General features: G+C 46.0%; 3 protein-coding genes across 6 annotated transcripts in view; all 3 read right to left on the bottom strand.

Annotated features, from left to right (window-relative positions):
- Positions 1–60: 60 nt before the first annotated feature.
- On the bottom strand, positions 61–8780 carry srrm2 (serine/arginine repetitive matrix 2). 2 transcript variants are annotated; one of them, XM_027015655.3, is made up of 14 exons: positions 8621–8780; positions 7037–7291; positions 6786–6881; positions 6489–6707; positions 6047–6130; positions 5873–5938; positions 5627–5656; positions 5423–5539; positions 5136–5274; positions 2860–4991; positions 1908–2642; positions 1698–1781; positions 1501–1611; positions 61–607 (listed from the first exon to the last, which is right to left on the bottom strand). In XM_027015655.3, exons 2-14 carry the CDS (start codon positions 7282–7284, stop codon positions 565–567), a joined length of 4104 nt encoding a protein of 1367 aa, XP_026871456.2. In that variant the 5' UTR covers positions 7285–7291; positions 8621–8780; the 3' UTR covers positions 61–564. The 2 variants fall into 2 exon arrangements, with proteins under 2 accessions (XP_026871456.2, XP_026871457.2); XM_027015656.3 differs by having other exon boundaries at positions 5423–5536.
- A 203-nt stretch (positions 8781–8983) lies between these two features.
- Positions 8984–15816, bottom strand: mmp25a (matrix metallopeptidase 25a). Of its 2 annotated transcripts, none has more exons than XM_027015657.3 (10): positions 12918–15816; positions 12168–12300; positions 11375–11534; positions 10941–11233; positions 10623–10802; positions 10439–10535; positions 10247–10329; positions 9906–10055; positions 9508–9786; positions 8984–9384 (listed from the first exon to the last, which is right to left on the bottom strand). In XM_027015657.3, exons 1-10 carry the CDS (start codon positions 13002–13004, stop codon positions 9119–9121), a joined length of 1728 nt encoding a protein of 575 aa, XP_026871458.2. In that variant the 5' UTR covers positions 13005–15816; the 3' UTR covers positions 8984–9118. The 2 variants fall into 2 exon arrangements, with proteins under 2 accessions (XP_026871458.2, XP_026871459.2); XM_027015658.3 differs by having other exon boundaries at positions 14092–15816.
- A 142-nt stretch (positions 15817–15958) lies between these two features.
- unc119c (unc-119 lipid binding chaperone c) overlaps positions 15959–15971 on the bottom strand; it is a 3272-nt gene continuing 3259 nt past the window's right edge. For both annotated transcript variants that reach the window (XM_081711532.1, XM_027015706.3), the window contains one exon: positions 15959–15971. This exon is cut by the window's right edge and continues 268 nt beyond it. The gene's annotated coding sequence lies outside the window, so the exon portion shown is untranslated.

The raw sequence follows: 15971 nt of genomic DNA, 5'->3' as shown, positions 1-15971 counted from the left end.
AAACCACAAGACGTCGATTTGTTAAAGCATAAGACTTTAAAAAATAAAAACAGACACAAATGAAGATACAACCGCTTTTATTATTATTCATTGGGTTTTTTCCACAAAGAGAAACAAAAGTTTTGATTCTAATCACATACATGAAAGCAGGACACTGTCCGTTCAGCAATAACAATTTCATTACAAGTTTTATCTACATTCAGAAGTGGGTAGAGAGAAGTACGGGACTCTTTTGGTATGGATATGTACTGGTGTTTACATAAACCGTGTGGGAGGATCCGTTGGCACAGAACAATAAGTGATGAGCATTTCTTCTCTCCTTACAACTGAATTACATCATAATAAAAGTGAAAATAAACAAAAGATCCCCATTGGTAAATCCTAGTACCAAAAAAAAAAAAAAAAAGAGGCTAAATTTCACTCCAGATCAAAACGTGTCTTCATGAGAGGCGCTGGCTGCATCCGATTCACGCACCAGCAGAGTTCAGACTGTACACTCTAGGTGGGGTACTGGAAAGCATCCAAGGGGACAGAGCCAAGAGGAGGAGGTACAGTTAAACGCAGTCATTTACTCCGTCTGCTACGTGGAGATCTGCTTCTGGACCTCCTGAGAGAGGGAGGAAGGGGAAAAAAATCATTAAAGGCAATGAACTGCATAAATGCATGCTTTGGATAAATGAGACTTCAAACAGGAATATTTACGAGATCCCTGACAGTATTTCTTTCCCCCTTACTCTGAGCAATATAAACACACACATACTTTAACTTGAAAATCATCAAAACTGTATTGCAACCCTCCCACTGCCCCCAACACTCTCAGGTCAGAAATAAAAAGTCATATCATCAACAAATATATATCACTTAAAGAAAAATAAAGAAATAAAACCTAGATAATATATAGCCAGTGTGTCACCACATTGCCTCTCAAAAATTCCCTCCATTTACGCCTATAGACATCCAATTTTCCAGATTGCAAGAAAAGGTTTCATATGCCTCTACTTTACCAATTTCTGCATTCCATTCTTGAAAATTCCTGGCAGTATTGTTCGTTCAATAATATTAATACTTTTTTAATGCAAACATTCACTGCTGTTAACTGACCTGTATCTCAAAACATACACCAATGACTGACCCCTCCTGGCCATATCAAAGCTAAAATTGGCCAAGATTAAAAACAAGCTTTTTTTTTTTTTTTTTTTTAAATTAAATATCTATCTAAACTATTATACCAAGCCAAAAATAACTGACAACAGGTCTAGATTTTGTGATACATTTTACACAGTTATACATGTACTGTGATTGGCCAGTCTCTCTCTCTCCCTGTGGTATTTAAAATAGTTTTTAAATATAATCTGCATTAAAAAAAAAAAAAAACGTAACAGCATTTTCTGTTTTGCCATCACCCACAAATAAACATAGATGTCCATACTCACACCCTCACACCCTCACACGCACACACACTCTTGACACGCGCTGTTTTAAAGCAGCTTTTCAGTGCACCTTGGCTCAGGAGGAGAGCGGGCAGTCTTGCGCAGCCGAGCAGGGGGAGAGTAGCTGAGGGATCTGGAGTCCCTCAGAGAGTCTGCAGGCACCCTCGTCCTGCGGGGAGGGCTGAGAGCCACGAGAGAAAGACCAACAATGCTAATCTGCAGAAACACAGCCATGTCCAGAGTGATGTGATACATCAGGAAATGTACCTTTTCTTTTTTGCTTCCTTGTCACTGGCTGATGAGGATGAGGAAGATGAGGAAGACCGTTGAGCTGCAACTGCTTTGCCAGGCCTGGAATACAAAGGGGAGAGAGGGGTAAAAAAAAAATTTTTTTTAAAAATGCACACAAAATTAGCCCCAGCTAATCCAGAACTTCAGTCCAGCAGCTGAACCCCTCCATTAGATATCACTACTTACCCCTTCCCCTTCTCTGCCTCAGAGTCAGAGCTATCCGATGACGAGGATGACGATGAGGAAGAGGAGGATGACGAAGAACTAGAGCTGCTCCTACTGTTCTTCCGTTGCCCTATGACATCCTTCTCGGGTCCTCCATTCACTGCATCCTCCGCTCTGGTTGAGCGTTCTTGGTTTTGAGCTGGGTGATGCTCCGCTGGTGACTGGCCCCGTGATCTTCCCCTGGATGGCTCCCTTGTTTCTGATTGGCTGACAGCTGGTGATCTGGAACGGTGAGGAGGTTCCTTTGAGCGGGATCTATGGCCAGACCGGTTAGGTGGGCCACGTGTGTCTCGTGAGGGTGGAGGGGTGGGGGAACGAGACTTTAACTTCTCAGGTTCTCTGTTTCTGTCCCTGTTATCGCTTGCTTTTCGGTCCTTCTGGGAATCAAGCTTTATCCCTTTCTCTGCATTCACCTTCCTCTGAGGAGAGGGTGAGGATGAGGAGGATGAACTTGAGGAGGAGGATGATGTAGAGGAAGAGGAGGGAGAGCGGCATGGAGGTGGTCTTGCATTCTTCTCCCTTTCTTTCTCCCGCTCTTTCTCCCGTTCGCGCTCTCTCTCTTGCTCACGATTCCTCTCTTTTTCTCTTTCCTTCTCTCGCTCCCTCTGCCTCTCTCTCTCCCGCTCTCTCTCCCGCTCTCTGGACAGAGACCGGCTACTTCTGCGCCGGTAGGCAGGAGAAGGAGAACGACGTGACCTGGATGAGAAGCGGTAAAAAGCACTTTAAGGCAACATAAAGCACATATTGCATCCCAGCTGTGCTTTCCTTTCAGTAATTATACACTATCAGAAAACTTCACTAAAAAAAAGAAAAAAAGAAAAAAAAAAGGCAATTTTGTCTAGATTCACTGAAATATGTAACCAAGGTTAAGCTTGAGAGAAACAAAAATAAAAGCATGAATGCCATGTCTCACCTGTAGAGGGGGCTGCGTCTACGTGGCGTTCGTGACCTGCTACTCCTCGTTCGCCTCTCTCGGGAGCGATCTCTGTCTCCTGCCCTCCCTCTGTCTCGCTCCCTCTCCCTGAGACGCTCCCTTTCCCGGTCCCGGTTCCTGTCTCGGTCGCGGTTCCTGTCCCGGCTGCGGTCTCGGTCGCGGTTCCTGTCCCGGCTGCGGTCTCGGTCCCTGTCCCTGTCCCTGTCCCGTTCCCGGCTGCGGTCTCGGTCCCTGTCCCTGTCCCGGCTGCGGTCTCGGTCCCTGTCCCGTTCCCGGTCCCTGTCCCTGTGTGAGGTAGGGGGGCTCCGTGCTGGGGAGGCTCTCCTGGTTGCTCGCCTTGGGCTGGGGGAGCGGGCAGGATCTAGGTACTGCCGAGGTGGAGTGCGTCGTGCTGGAGACCGGGAGCGAGACGAAGGCCGTTTGCTCTGTGACCCCTCCTTCCGTCCTCTGCCTTTCGGTGAGAGGGGTGGTGACCCCCGTTTTCTCTCATTTGGTCTGCTCCTCTCCCTGCTGAGTGAGGCGCGGTCTGCTTCACGCTCGAGCTCTGAGGGGGAGTATCTTTCTCTGGGCCTTCCAGGATCTTTGCTGTGGGTCCTGCCCTCATCCTGGGGGCTGTACCTCCTCCCTCCCATCTCTCGCCCCCTGTCCTTCTGAGGGGACGGAGGAGGGCTGGAGATTTCTGTGGGAGTGTACCTCTCTTTCCCACGATCCCTTTCCCTCTCCAAGTGGCTCTCCCTCTGGGCCGCTCTCTGTGGAGGTGTTGATGGCGTCAGCCTCCTGTCTCTGGTCGTCTCCCGGCCTCCCTTGTCCCTCTCCTCGTCCCTGATTTGTGGAGCATGGACGGGTTGAGCTGGTGTAGAGACAGCGCTCCTCCTCTCTGCGGGGGAGGTCTTCTCCCTCTCCGTTTCCACTTCCCTTCCTCCTTTCTCCTCTCTCTGAGCCACAGCCTGAGCCATCAGAGCGTGAGGCACCAGCTTACCAAAACCGCTGTTCCCATCGGTGGCTGCCTTCTCCTTCTTTTCATCGTCCGAGGATGAGGAGGATGAGGAGGAGGACGATGACGAGGAGGAAGAGGAGGAGGAAGAGGAGGAGGAAGAGGAGCTGTCACTGTCACTATCGCTGCTGCTGCTGCTGTCACTGCTGCCACTGCTGCCGCTGCTGCTGCTGGCAGCTTTGGTCTTGCTTTTCTTCACCTCCTCCTCTTTTTTGTCTTGTCGTTTGCCAGGTTTCATCTGTTCCTTGTCTCTCTCCTCCTCCTGCAGGCTCTGGTCCCGCGCTCTTCCCAGCCTCTCCTCCCCATCCCTCACCCCCTTGTCGTTTCTCTCCACTGGGACCTTGTCACGCTCGGTCCTCCTGTCTATTTCTCCGTCCCTCCCCAACGGTCTCTCCTCCGAGTGCTTCCCGTTTGAAGGCTGCCTGCCCGAGCCAGACGCCTCTTCCCTCCCCGAGTCTCGTTCTTTCCTCCTCTTGTCCTCTCGTCGGCGTGCCTCCTCCCTCTCCCTCTGCTCCTCTCGGTCCCTGTTGCGCTCTGTTTCTTTCTGCTTGGGCCTTGAGGGCGGCGAGCACCGTGCGGGGGACGCAGAGTCACTAGTTCCGGCTCCTTCCCTCTCCCTGACTTTATCACTCCCTCTTCCCCGGTCGTCTTTCCGACTAGTGGGGACCCCTCCCCTGTCCCTCTGCCTGTCCCTGTCTCGCCCTCCGTCCCTGGCCCTGTCCAAATGTGCGGTCGGTGAAGGCCTTTTCTCCTTCTCGCTGCTCCGTCCTCTCCAAGCTCTGTCTTTCTGTGGTGACGGCGATGATGAGGAGTCGTGTCGTCTTTGCTGCCGGTCCGTCTTCCTCCTCTCCTCCTCACGCTCCTTCTCTGTGCTCCTCTGCTTCCCTTCCTTCTGCTGTCTGGGAGAAGGAGAGTGAGAGGAGGAGTCATGCCTTCTCCTGGGAGGTGCCTTCTCTTGCTCCTCGCTCCGTGGCCTCCTGTCCCTCTGCTGTTTCGGGGGTGGAGACGGAGACAAGGAGTCATGCCGTCCTCTCGCGGCTTTTTCTTTTTCTCTCTCCCTTTCCTTCTCCCTGTCTCGCTTATTTCGTTCAAGGGACCTGGAATGTCTCGGAGACCTCTGAAAAACAAACAGAGGGAAAATATTAACAAAACAAAGGAGATTCTCCTTTAATGAAGAGCCTTGCTGACTTATTGACTGCCACAGAAGCATGGCAGTCACGAGTCCCATCTCCCATACTGGCGGTGGCATTAGAGTACTTACCTCTCTACCTTCCCTCCTGTCTGGGCTCTCGTCGTGTCGGCCATGACCCCTGCGACCTGGTGACCTGCCCTTCCGGCTCTCCTCTGGCCTAGTCACTGGCCGATTCTGTTGCCTCTCCTTGGGTGGAGCAGGAGAGTCACTGAAGACAAAGCAAAGTAAAACTCTTATGCTGGGAGAACTGACACCAGATCTTTCTTTGATTACGCCGTGCAGCACTATCAGATAATCTGACGTACAATCACATGACAATCCAACCTTTTATGGCCGATGGCATTTGGCCTCAATACCTGTGAGCGGAGCTGGATGATGCACTGCGTTTCTTTCGGCTCTTTGTGAGGGGCGGGGTATCATTTCTGCTACTCTTCCTCTTCCTCTTCGACACCTGTCTGTCCTCAGATGAACTGCTAACAAAAATAGAGCACCAGAGTTTAATTAACACTTACAACACTCAGTGAAATCGACCAACTCTGGTTTTAGTAGCTATAACTTACCTCACTTTGTCACTCTCCACCAGTTCCTCCCTAAAAATAAAAATACACATTAGTTAAGTCATTCTAAATTTCTTTGGCATCATCATGACGACTATGAGGATGAATAAAAAAACAAACAAAAAAAACACACAAAAAAAAACAGGATCACTATACTTTCACAAAAACGGCCAAGAAGTCAACAGCATCAACATCACGTTAGATTTATATTGAGGATCAACCATGTACAAATGTTTATAACGGATATACCTTTTCTTCTTCTTCTTCTTGCTCTTCTTCTTTTCCCGTCGAGGCGAAGGAGAAGGACTTTCAGAACTAAAAGGGAAAGAGAAAGAAGCTGGAATCAGAATGGGATCACAACACAAGGCCTGGAACCACACAATCATTCCAGTCCAGTGCTTGATTCAGGCTACACGCAATCACCTCTCTCTGCTTTTGCCTTTCTTTCTTTTCTTCTTTCGGCTCTGTTTTCGAGTTGATGAGTCGGACTCCTCGGACTCTTCTAACCTATAAATGAAAATGAGAAGGAATAGGTTAATACGTTTTGCAGAATCTAAAAACAGCTGTAACATACAGCTATACATACCACCTGCTCTCACACTAACTGAGCCAAAAAGCTAAAAACAAAACAACCCCAGCAACAAAAACACAAATGGGACTCAAACAGTGCAGAGTCAAGGTGCCCCCTTCAAACACCATATGTAAAGAAAATTCAACTGAGGCAGAAAACTCACTTTCAAATAAACAGAATTTGTTTTAAGCATCATTACAAATTACAAACCAAACAGCTGTGATGCCTCAGACACACTGTACGGTGAAAGGTGACCTTGGCTTGCGCCACTACACACGACTCTGCGCCACTCACTGGTATCTCTGCTGCTGCTGCTGCTGCTGTTGCTGCTGCTGCTGCTGCTGCTGCTTCTCCCGTTCCAGCTTCTCCTGCTCCCGCTTTTCCTTCTCACGCTCTTTGCGATCCGGGTGGAACGAGGAGCCGTCCACGTAGTCGGCATCGATGCCGAAGGCGGCTCTTAGCCGGTCGTTCTTCTGCTGGTTGGCGGCAGCGAGGGCGTGGGTCTCTGTCACGCTGGAGGGTGTGAGAATGGGTGTTAGTGGGAGCAATGGGTGTTTCTCAGACACAAGTGTCAGAGCGAGCAGCGCTCACGTGGGTTTCTCTGTGGGAGGGGGAGGGGGCTCCTGCTTCTCCTGCAGCATCATACGGAAACTGTTCACCTTCTCATCAATCTCTTCTGCAGAGTAGCTGCCAAAGACAAAACAGTCATCAGTACCACATGCTCAGGGCTGTCATCGGTACTATTGCAGAAGTACTAACAGGAGTAATTCAGATGGTATGGACAGACTTCATAAAGCACTTTTACAATGGCCATCAACATAAAACAACATCAAAACCCTCACCCTTGCTCCTCCATCATGTCCTGCAGTTCGGCGCATTTGACCTCCAGCTGCCTCTTCCTTTGGTGCTCCAGGATGTCAGCGTTGGGCTGCCTGTTGAGCTGGCTCTCCAGACGCTCCCGGTCCTTCTCGTCCTTCAGCCCGCCGCGCTCATCTCTGTTACGTTTGGCTCGCACGCTCGACAGGTTCCGCTGTACGTAGCCATTGGTGCCGCTGCCCCGTGGCGTGGTCAGCCCGATGCCGTTATACATCGCAGCTCTGGGCACAACAGAGGTGAAGGGTAAGAAACACGCAGGGTTAGACGGAAGACTGTAAACAAATGTCAAGCACAGGCAGGTAAGTGGGGTGGAGCTGTACCGCAAATAAGTTCATTCTCACCATTAATTGCTTATGCATTGAAATAAGACACCATGGTTATATTTTGCTCAGCTTTTTCATAGACTCAATATATGGACTTTTTTCTGAGCAATCAGTTTCAGAATGCAAATTGGGTAGGGGTTACAATAGTTCGCTTACTGTGAACCAATGCTTTTCAACCAATTCCTCGGGACAAACCAGACGGTCCACATTTTGTTCTGAACTATACAGTAGCCATATAGCAGGTGTACATTGCTATAAACATGCTAAGATACAGAAAAAAATGTAGATCGTCTGGGGAGGCCGAGGATCGGTGTGAAAACGCTACTAAACTAGTTTGTGTGTACTAGCTATCTAGTTTTCAACAGGTGTGGCAGCACACACGCAGCTAATCCCGATTAGTAACTACTCAAGACAATAAGAGGTGTAATACGAAATCATGCTGAACAAAATTACTCAGCTCGGTATGAATAAGCTTGGAATTCAGATGCAGCTAGCTAGGTTAGCCAACTAATCCTGATCAATTAATAACGATTTAACGAAACTAACTAAGCTAGCTATACAGCCAGCTACCTACCGTTACTCAACGAAGTGAACACATTTACGAACTGTTGTTAGCGATATCCAGCCCTAGCCAAGTATGAATAAGGCCGTTCTGGACTGGCGTTTTCCCCGCATTTCCTCCCTACTTTGTACTCGACTAGCTACAGCCCGGGTTGATCGGCTAGGTGGCGTGCAGAGCCTAAACCACCAGCATGGCATTGTTAGCCGGCTTGTGACCCACTAGCCAGCAAAACATCTCGATGATAAAAACACTTTACGTTGACGTATGCTTAGATATCGATATGCACTCAATCACATCGGACATATATAAGCTGTAGAGTTTCCCAAGGTGTCGTGTTAAGCCATGGTGGGAACTCCGGCCCGGAATCACCACGATAGGGCCCGCACGCTCAAGCAAGCTGAGCCGAGATAGCGTAGCTCATTTCACAAGCGTCCATCGTTTTTTTTATCAAGGGAAAATGAAGCTTTTTTTGTTTAATCGATTTTTTATTTTGTTGCGCTAATAAATGACGTTCATACATTTAGTCGCAGAATAAATATCTTACAAAACGACCGAACTCTTAACGCCAGAGGCCATGTTTCTATAGCTCGCGAGCTAGCTATCCTAGCTAAGCGTATTGATGTTAGCTACCGTTAGCTAACTAGCTAACGGCGCAAACTACGTACCTCTCTGTTCCCCGTAAAGGGAGCGAACAAAATGAACTCTTCACAGACAACCGCCAAGAAATTTAGACAAAATGAATGAAAAATAACCAACGACCAAGCCAACAACCTTGTTAAACAAAACGAGGTGCGTAACGTTGGCCAGAATGAACAAGTATCGCTCACTAAACGTCACAGCTCACATCACGCGATACTTGGTACCAGTAGGTTATGAACCACTCTCAAAGAACAAGTGGCTTATTCTTCCGGACGTCTTGTACATTGCTGACAAAAATGTCTAATGCAGAGCACAGGAACACAGCATAATTACGTTTGTTTAAAACTCTAAAATATTATCTGTTTGCTTAATATTTAATTTACTGTTTCCCAGTGTAAAGGTAAGAGCAGAACTAAGATATAATGCACTTCCAATGTACACTACACTACACTATTAGTCTCATTCAACCAAGAAAAAGACACAAACAAACCAAACCTATCTTGATTGCAGTGAATTGCAGTACATCATACGATGGCAATAACGTGAACAAAGGTAATGTAGATGGAGGAAATAATGGACCAAAGTGACACTTGGACCAAGGCTGCTGTGCTTGTGTTAAAGCCACATTCTTCCTCTCTGTATTGCGGCATCGTCGGTCTGTAGGTGGGAGCCAGGAAATCATCACACTGCAGCCAATCAGCTGCAATGGAGTTTGGTGAAAGTGTGTCTTCCTCCAGTCTACCTTTCTTTAAAGTCCAGTAATTCATGCCCTTGAAAAAATAAGTATTCCCTAGAAGAAAGTTAGTTCACATTTAGTCTGATTTGAGATAAGGACAACACATTGAATTTCCATGTTGGGTAAGGGAAGGCAGTGTCGCATATGTTTAGACTGTGTTTAAAATCCGATGCTTACCATCTTGCATGCCAATGACATCATCAGGGTCAGAGGGCACACCCCAGATGGAGGTGGGTTTGGGGTAGCCTGCCTCGGGTTGCCAGTGGGTCTTTGCCTCGTCAAACCTCCAGTACTCCCTGCCACTGAACACATAGGTTCTCCCATTATGTGGCCACACAAATACAGCATCAACTCTTCCCAGAACCTCTCCTGCAGAATTCCACAGTCCCCACTTTGTCAGCGGTTGAGGATACCCAGGAAGGGATGTTGTGTCTTTGAAAACCCAGTACTGGTTACCTAGAAAAAACAAATGTGAGCACCCGGGTCTGGTGTGTGTAATAATGCAGCTAAAGAAGTAGTAAAGTAATGTAGTAAAGAAGTAATGCAGCTTTTGTGTAAAATCCCTGTGGTCTCACCAATAAAGAAGACAATATGACCGTCGTTCCTCTCATATACGGCATCGATTCGGTCGGTTTCTGGAGGAAGACCGATCCAGAAGCTGTGGATCAGGGCTGCCGCAAAAGAGGACAGAGAGCCTGAGTGGTGCATTCTCCAGAAGTACTGGCCTGAAAAAGGAAGGAAAGAGATGGACAGGCAGACAGGTAAAGAAAGAGGGAGAGCGAGAGTCGAGGGAAATGGAAAGAATGAGAGAGAGAGAGAAACAAGTTTTCAACAAAAGTGTAAGCCACTGTGTAGACGACTAACACATGCAAAAAAACAATAACTCTGCACCATTTTGTTACACTAAAGTTCTTACGCCGGAAGAAGAAGATTTCTCCTCTGATGTTTGCAATAGCATCATAACCCCCCCGACAACGATCCAAAACAGCGGGGTCTGGACTGAAATAAGAATGGAATAAGCATGCAGGAGAATGAATAGCATCCATCATTGGTTTGGCTTTCACCATACATCATCATTATCATCATCATCATCAACATCACCACGTACTGAGATGTAGCCAGTGAGTGTGGAGCACTCGGCAGTTGGGGCAGACTGGGTGTAGGTGGAGCGACAAAGGAAGGTGGATTCAGGTCCCGTCTCAACCCTGCAGCGAACATCAACATGATGAGGTTGTATTTCAGAACTTATGTTCCCACTGAAATTACGTGTGTGTGTGTTTTATGGTCTGCACCATAAAGTGCCTGTATGCCCAGTCTGTCCTCAACAGGGAGCGTGTAGGTGGGAATGTCTCCCACGGCTCCTTGGTAGTAGGGCTTCATGATAGAGTGTTTGGAGGAGGAGTGGGCGAGGCCAAGGGCGTGACCAAACTCGTGCATGGCCACCGTGAACAGGTCCACGCTGCTGCTGTCAGCTGAGGACGGAATGCACAACGCCACAATGTCACCACCTGAAGTTCTTTGGAATAAGCATTCTTACTGAGAGAGCGAGGGCACGGCAAGGTATTGATGTGCATCCTTTGCAGTTTATGTGAGCAAATGTGTTGCAGGACCTCCATAGCTCCAGTTCTCCTCGTCGTCAAAGTGTGTGTCTCCTAATTCCGGGAAGAATGCGTGTGCCAGCGTGCCCCCCTTGCCGTCAAAGGGATAGCCATCATCATGGTACCTGCTGGTGAAGCTTACTTTAATGTCTGCGTTCTTGGGCAGGGCATAAGTGGAGGGGCGGAGCAAGCTGAAGAGGAGGGGCGTGGTATCACTCCATACTCTAAGAGCATGAGTGAGGATGAGTTCTACCAGGGCTGGCTGCAGATCGGGAGACACAGAGGCAGAGGGAAACCTCTCCACACTGCAGGAGGGGAAAGTCAGAGAGATCTGGAGGTTATGACAGGCAAAACAGAAAAAATAGCTTGTTGCATATGTTTTAGATTTGTTCAATAAAATGTGCATTTGTTACTACTATAACATTAGTGGCAGAGATAGCCCTCACCTCCAGGTGATATGTGTCTTATTCCAGTTCAGCCCTGAGAGATTGTATCTCATCTCTCTCGTTTCCCTCCTCTTCCTCCCATTCTTTAGATGGAACTCAGATCCGAGGATGTCCGGGAGGGAACAGCGCGGGACTGACATTAGAGTCAGAGTGGCACCATCTGAAAGGTGAGGAGAAATAGATTCACAAGGAGAAAGGAACAAAGGATAAGAAAGAATGAGGGATTTGTGGTGGTCTGTCATGTGATGGTAGGAAAAGAGGAGCAATTAGAGCAAAGGAGAAAGAGAAAGAATGAATTATGAGGAGAGTGAGTATTGTGGATGAGGAGAGTCTGAGTATTGTGGATGAGGAGAGTCTGAGTATTGTGGATGAGGAGAGTCTATTCTGGATGAGGAGAGTCTGAGTATTGTGGATGAGGAGAGTGAGTATTGTGGATGAGGAGAGTGAGTATTGTGGATGAGGAGAGTCTGAGTATTGTGGATGAGGAGAGTCTGTATTGTGGATGAGGAGAGTCTGAGTATTGTGGATGAGGAGAGTCTGAGTATTGTGGATGAGGAGAGTCTGAGTATTGTGGATGAGGAGAGTCTGTATTGTGGATGGGGAGAGTCTGTATTGTGGATGAGGAGAGTCTGAGTATTGTGGATGAGGAGAGTCTGTGTATTCTGGATGAGGAGAGTGAGTATTGTGAATGAGGAGAGTCTGTGTATTGTGGATGAGGAGAGTGTGTGTATTGTGGATGAGAAGAGTCTGAGTATTGTGGCTGAGGAGAGTCTGTGTATTGTGGATGAAGCACCCAGTCTGCCAGTCTCCTTGATCCCAGCAAAGCTTTGCATCTCACATATAGCCCTCTCAACAGCTTCCTTCGTATGGAGACGCCCCAGCGGAGAGTCTGAAGGTGGCAAGTAGCCATAACGTATCAACCAGTCCTACAGAGGTAGATGATGTTAAAAATGAAAGAACACACACACACACACACACGACATCACATACATGCCTAATTTTTTAAAGATTCCATTCTATTCAGTTCCACTCGATTACATCTGTATCCTAAAGAGCAAGCCTCCCAGTGTGAACGTGTGAACGTGCGCTGTATTGGTTAAACAGAGATACACAGATCCACAATATATATCCACGATATATCCACTGATGATTATATTACACATATAGTATATTAAAGATTAGAAGGCAACGCAGATACACTAAGAGGCACATCATGGGCACACTGAATGAGGTTGGTTAGGAACCATGAGATTTATTTGGCGAGGAATATGCAATTGACCATACAGTGTCCAGGAATTGTTAGGAAGACAAGTGCATGAGGTGAGTTTTTTTATAACTCTCTCTGTGTGTGTGTGTGTGTATTTGTGTGTGTTAAAATAAATAAATAAATAAATATATATATATATATATATATATATAAAGGGACCAACTACTTAATTCACTTTCAATGGCCTATCTGAGACTCAAATTGGATAATTGCATATGAAATCTGATTCGGTAGAATGCAGAAGAACTCATCGAGGTGGGTTTTTTATTTACTTACCACTCCATGTGCATACGGGTTCGGTATCGGAGCGGAACGAGCGTCAGTGAGGACGGCAAAAGTGAAGAGCGCAACTCCGATCATCATTGATGAAAGGTGAAATAAATATTAGACTATTTCTCAATGATATCACAAATACCGAATTACATTCCCACTCAGTTAAACAGACTCAGAAGTTGAAAGATGATCAACAACAGTACAGCTGTCCTGCAGTCTCAAAATCCGTTAACGTCGAACGCACAAACGCGCATCGCCAAATCACAGATCAAAGTCACTTTCTCATATTACTATAGGCTAATAATAGTCCACCATTCCAAGTTATCTCTCTTTTCATGAGTCTTTCAGTAAGTCTTGATCGGTACAATTATCTCACTGGATCAGCCTCTGAGATTTCCTCTCTCCCCCGCTGGACGGAGCGCTACATATTGCATTTGGAGAGGAGGGGTAGTGGGACCGAGAGACGTTATGTTTAGAGGAAACCTAGTTGCTGTTTAACACTCGTGTAAACAAGATGTAGCTAAAGCGAACATGAGGAGAAACAACGGTCTAGAAAATATTAGAAGATTCCCCCCACACATACACACAAGCTCCCTGCAACACCCACCCACATACACACACACACACACACACGCACGCACACACACGCACGCACACACACGCACACACACACACACACTGTTCATAAGTCACTATTCTCTTCACTTGAAAGCATCCATTAACAGCCCTCTCATTCATGAAAATGATTCGTATCTGTGTGTTATCTAATAAGTGGGGCAAAAATGCAGTGGAAGACAGATTAATGGAACAAAACGCTTTTGTGAAGAGCAGGAGGACAACATGTTTTAAAAGCCGTTTGCTTCTTTTTTTCTGAAACAGTGGAGAGAGCCTAACAGGAAAGCCACCCCGGTGTGAGGAAAGAGGATTGCGACAAGAATAGCAAGAGGATGTTATGATCCTAGGTTGTAGGTGATATAAAGTAGCTAGAGAAGATGGGAAGCGCTAAGATACAAAACAACTAACACACACGCACGCACACACACACACACACACACACACTCCCCACTGGAACTAATGGATCATTTGACAAAAAAAAAAACTAATCAAATATGCCTCGAAAACACATAACTTAGTGTAACTACACAACACCAAGACGTCGAGATCATCAGTAAAGTACCTGATAAGACTTTTGTTTTGTGAATTAGATTCCATTATGTCTTTTTTTCTCCAGCCCAGCGCTGTGGAACTCATGAAGCTGCAGGGTGTGCTGTTTTCTTTAACACACGTAAATAAATAAACCGACGAACAGCGCAGGAACTAAAGCAGGACACATTCAGTCAACATGAACAACTGCATGAACTTTGCAGCCTCTTTTTCTCCGCGTGCTGCTCCACCGTTTCTTGCGGACAAACACTGCCCGCTGCAGGACGTCACAGCGTGATACAATCCATTCATTTTGATTGCCATTTGTAGGTATAAAGCTATGCAATGGAATTTAAAGCATGTGCCGAGTCCACGATTAAGAATTTAGAGCAGAGACAGTTTAACACTAAGAGACAGAATAAATGAAGAATTAAATAGAGGACAAAGATTTAAATAAACTGAGAAACCATCAGAATACCATGCAGATGATCTGTAAAGCCCCTTTAGGAAGGGTGTGCCTTATACAATACTAAAAGATAAATGTGCAATATAGAATCAGGATATACATTTCATACTTAAATTATGATAGCTCCTTAACATAAATGAGAGTTATTACAAAAACCTGTAAAGTGTGTCAAATGCAAAGTTTTAAGTGTGTTCTTGTTACTTTGTATGTAAGGGGTCATAATCAATTAAAACTGTATATATTTAATTATAACCAACATTATAATATTACAACATTATAATGAATAGCTCACTGGAATATTTTCCCATATATACATCTCTGGAAAAACTCCACGTGTATGTCAGCCATTCCAGTTCCTGTGTGTTGAATTCTGACACAGACAGGCCTCCTTCTACTTACTGAGGTTCAGATTAGGTGATCGCATGAACCCAGTCTTATTTAACCTGCGATGTGTGACTGGTGGAGAACAGGCGAAGACGCAACCTGTGATTCAAAATGATCACTATTCTACCAAATATTGACGTGTTGTTTGGAAACGAATATGTACTTTTCTATGCGTTATTTAATTCCAGAAAACATTGCATCTTTAGGTTGCTTTGAACCGCTGTCATTTTCTGTAAACGCTCTAAATATTTTTATTTTGAATTTGGGAGAAATGTCAGTAATTTATGGGATAAAAGGTGTAAATAAAACAATTATAATGTTCAATTAAATAAAATACTTATAAATTGTGAAACCGGAGAAACTGATTATTTTGCAGTGGTCAATTAATTTTATCTCCATATATACAGGACCAACAGCCAGGCCAGCAGCAGCAGCTCAGAAACACCCCCACACTGGCGTGACTGAGGCAAATGAACTTTATTCACACGTATGCTGACCCAAAAAAATGTAGACAAAATAGAGGCTTCAGTTTTTAAAGCATTCCAGTCTATTAACGAGGCATGTTTGTCTTAAACAGTGACAGAGAGGTCGAGGCAAATCCCTGGGCACAGTTCTTCTTTAAAAATGCCATCTAAGATTTTTACAAACCCACTGCGCATGGATAAAAATGTTCCCAAATAAAATGTTAGATTTCATTACCATGTCTAAATAGTTGATGAGCTGGCTCAGGTGTGTTAAGGAAACAGGAAGAGCTCTTAGTCCTGGGGTTAGGCTGCTTTCAAACCCAGCTGAAACACAGCTTGGTCTAGTTTCCTCTTTTTCACAGATGCTTATACACTCAAAGGAAATGTGGAAACAACAACAGAATGACTCGTGTCATTCACACAGAGATGATTTTTTTGATCTTTCTATAGAATATATGACATCATTACACACGCCCAGCACAAAGGGCTGAACAGTGTGTCTCAGAGACATGAGCTCCTGGAGTTCTATGACCTTATGGCCTGGTAGGAACTAGTCTAGCACTGGCCTGCTGTCTTATGCTGCATCGCTCTGTCTCTCTC

This window comes from Electrophorus electricus, chromosome 3, assembly GCF_041902795.1.
Source record: "Electrophorus electricus isolate QZ-2024a chromosome 3, ASM4190279v1, whole genome shotgun sequence".
Classification (NCBI taxonomy): domain Eukaryota; kingdom Metazoa; phylum Chordata; class Actinopteri; order Gymnotiformes; family Gymnotidae; genus Electrophorus; species Electrophorus electricus.
Note: the sequence above shows the minus strand (reverse complement) of the source record. Positions and strands in the feature narration are given on the sequence as shown.

What these genes read in the sequence shown, in the direction of transcription:
- srrm2 (XM_027015655.3), bottom strand. Translation starts at nt 7,284, where the DNA reads ATGTATAACGGCATCGGGCTGACCACGCCACGGGGCAGCGGCACCAAT. An exon ending in GACATGATGGAGGAGCAAGG is followed by an intron (nt 6,882 to 7,036) that starts GTGAGGGTTTTG and finishes TGTCTTTGGCAG; the next exon opens with CTACTCTGCAGAAGAGATTG. An exon ending in GAGGCAGAGAAGGGGAAGGG is followed by an intron (nt 1,782 to 1,907) that starts GTAAGTAGTGAT and finishes TTTGTATTCCAG; the next exon opens with GCCTGGCAAAGCAGTTGCAG.
- mmp25a (XM_027015657.3), bottom strand. Translation starts at nt 13,004, where the DNA reads ATGATGATCGGAGTTGCGCTCTTCACTTTTGCCGTCCTCACTGACGCT. An exon ending in AAGACACATATCACCTGGAG is followed by an intron (nt 11,234 to 11,374) that starts GTGAGGGCTATC and finishes CCCCTCCTGCAG; the next exon opens with TGTGGAGAGGTTTCCCTCTG. An exon ending in TCATATTGTCTTCTTTATTG is followed by an intron (nt 9,787 to 9,905) that starts GTGAGACCACAG and finishes TGTTTTTTCTAG; the next exon opens with GTAACCAGTACTGGGTTTTC.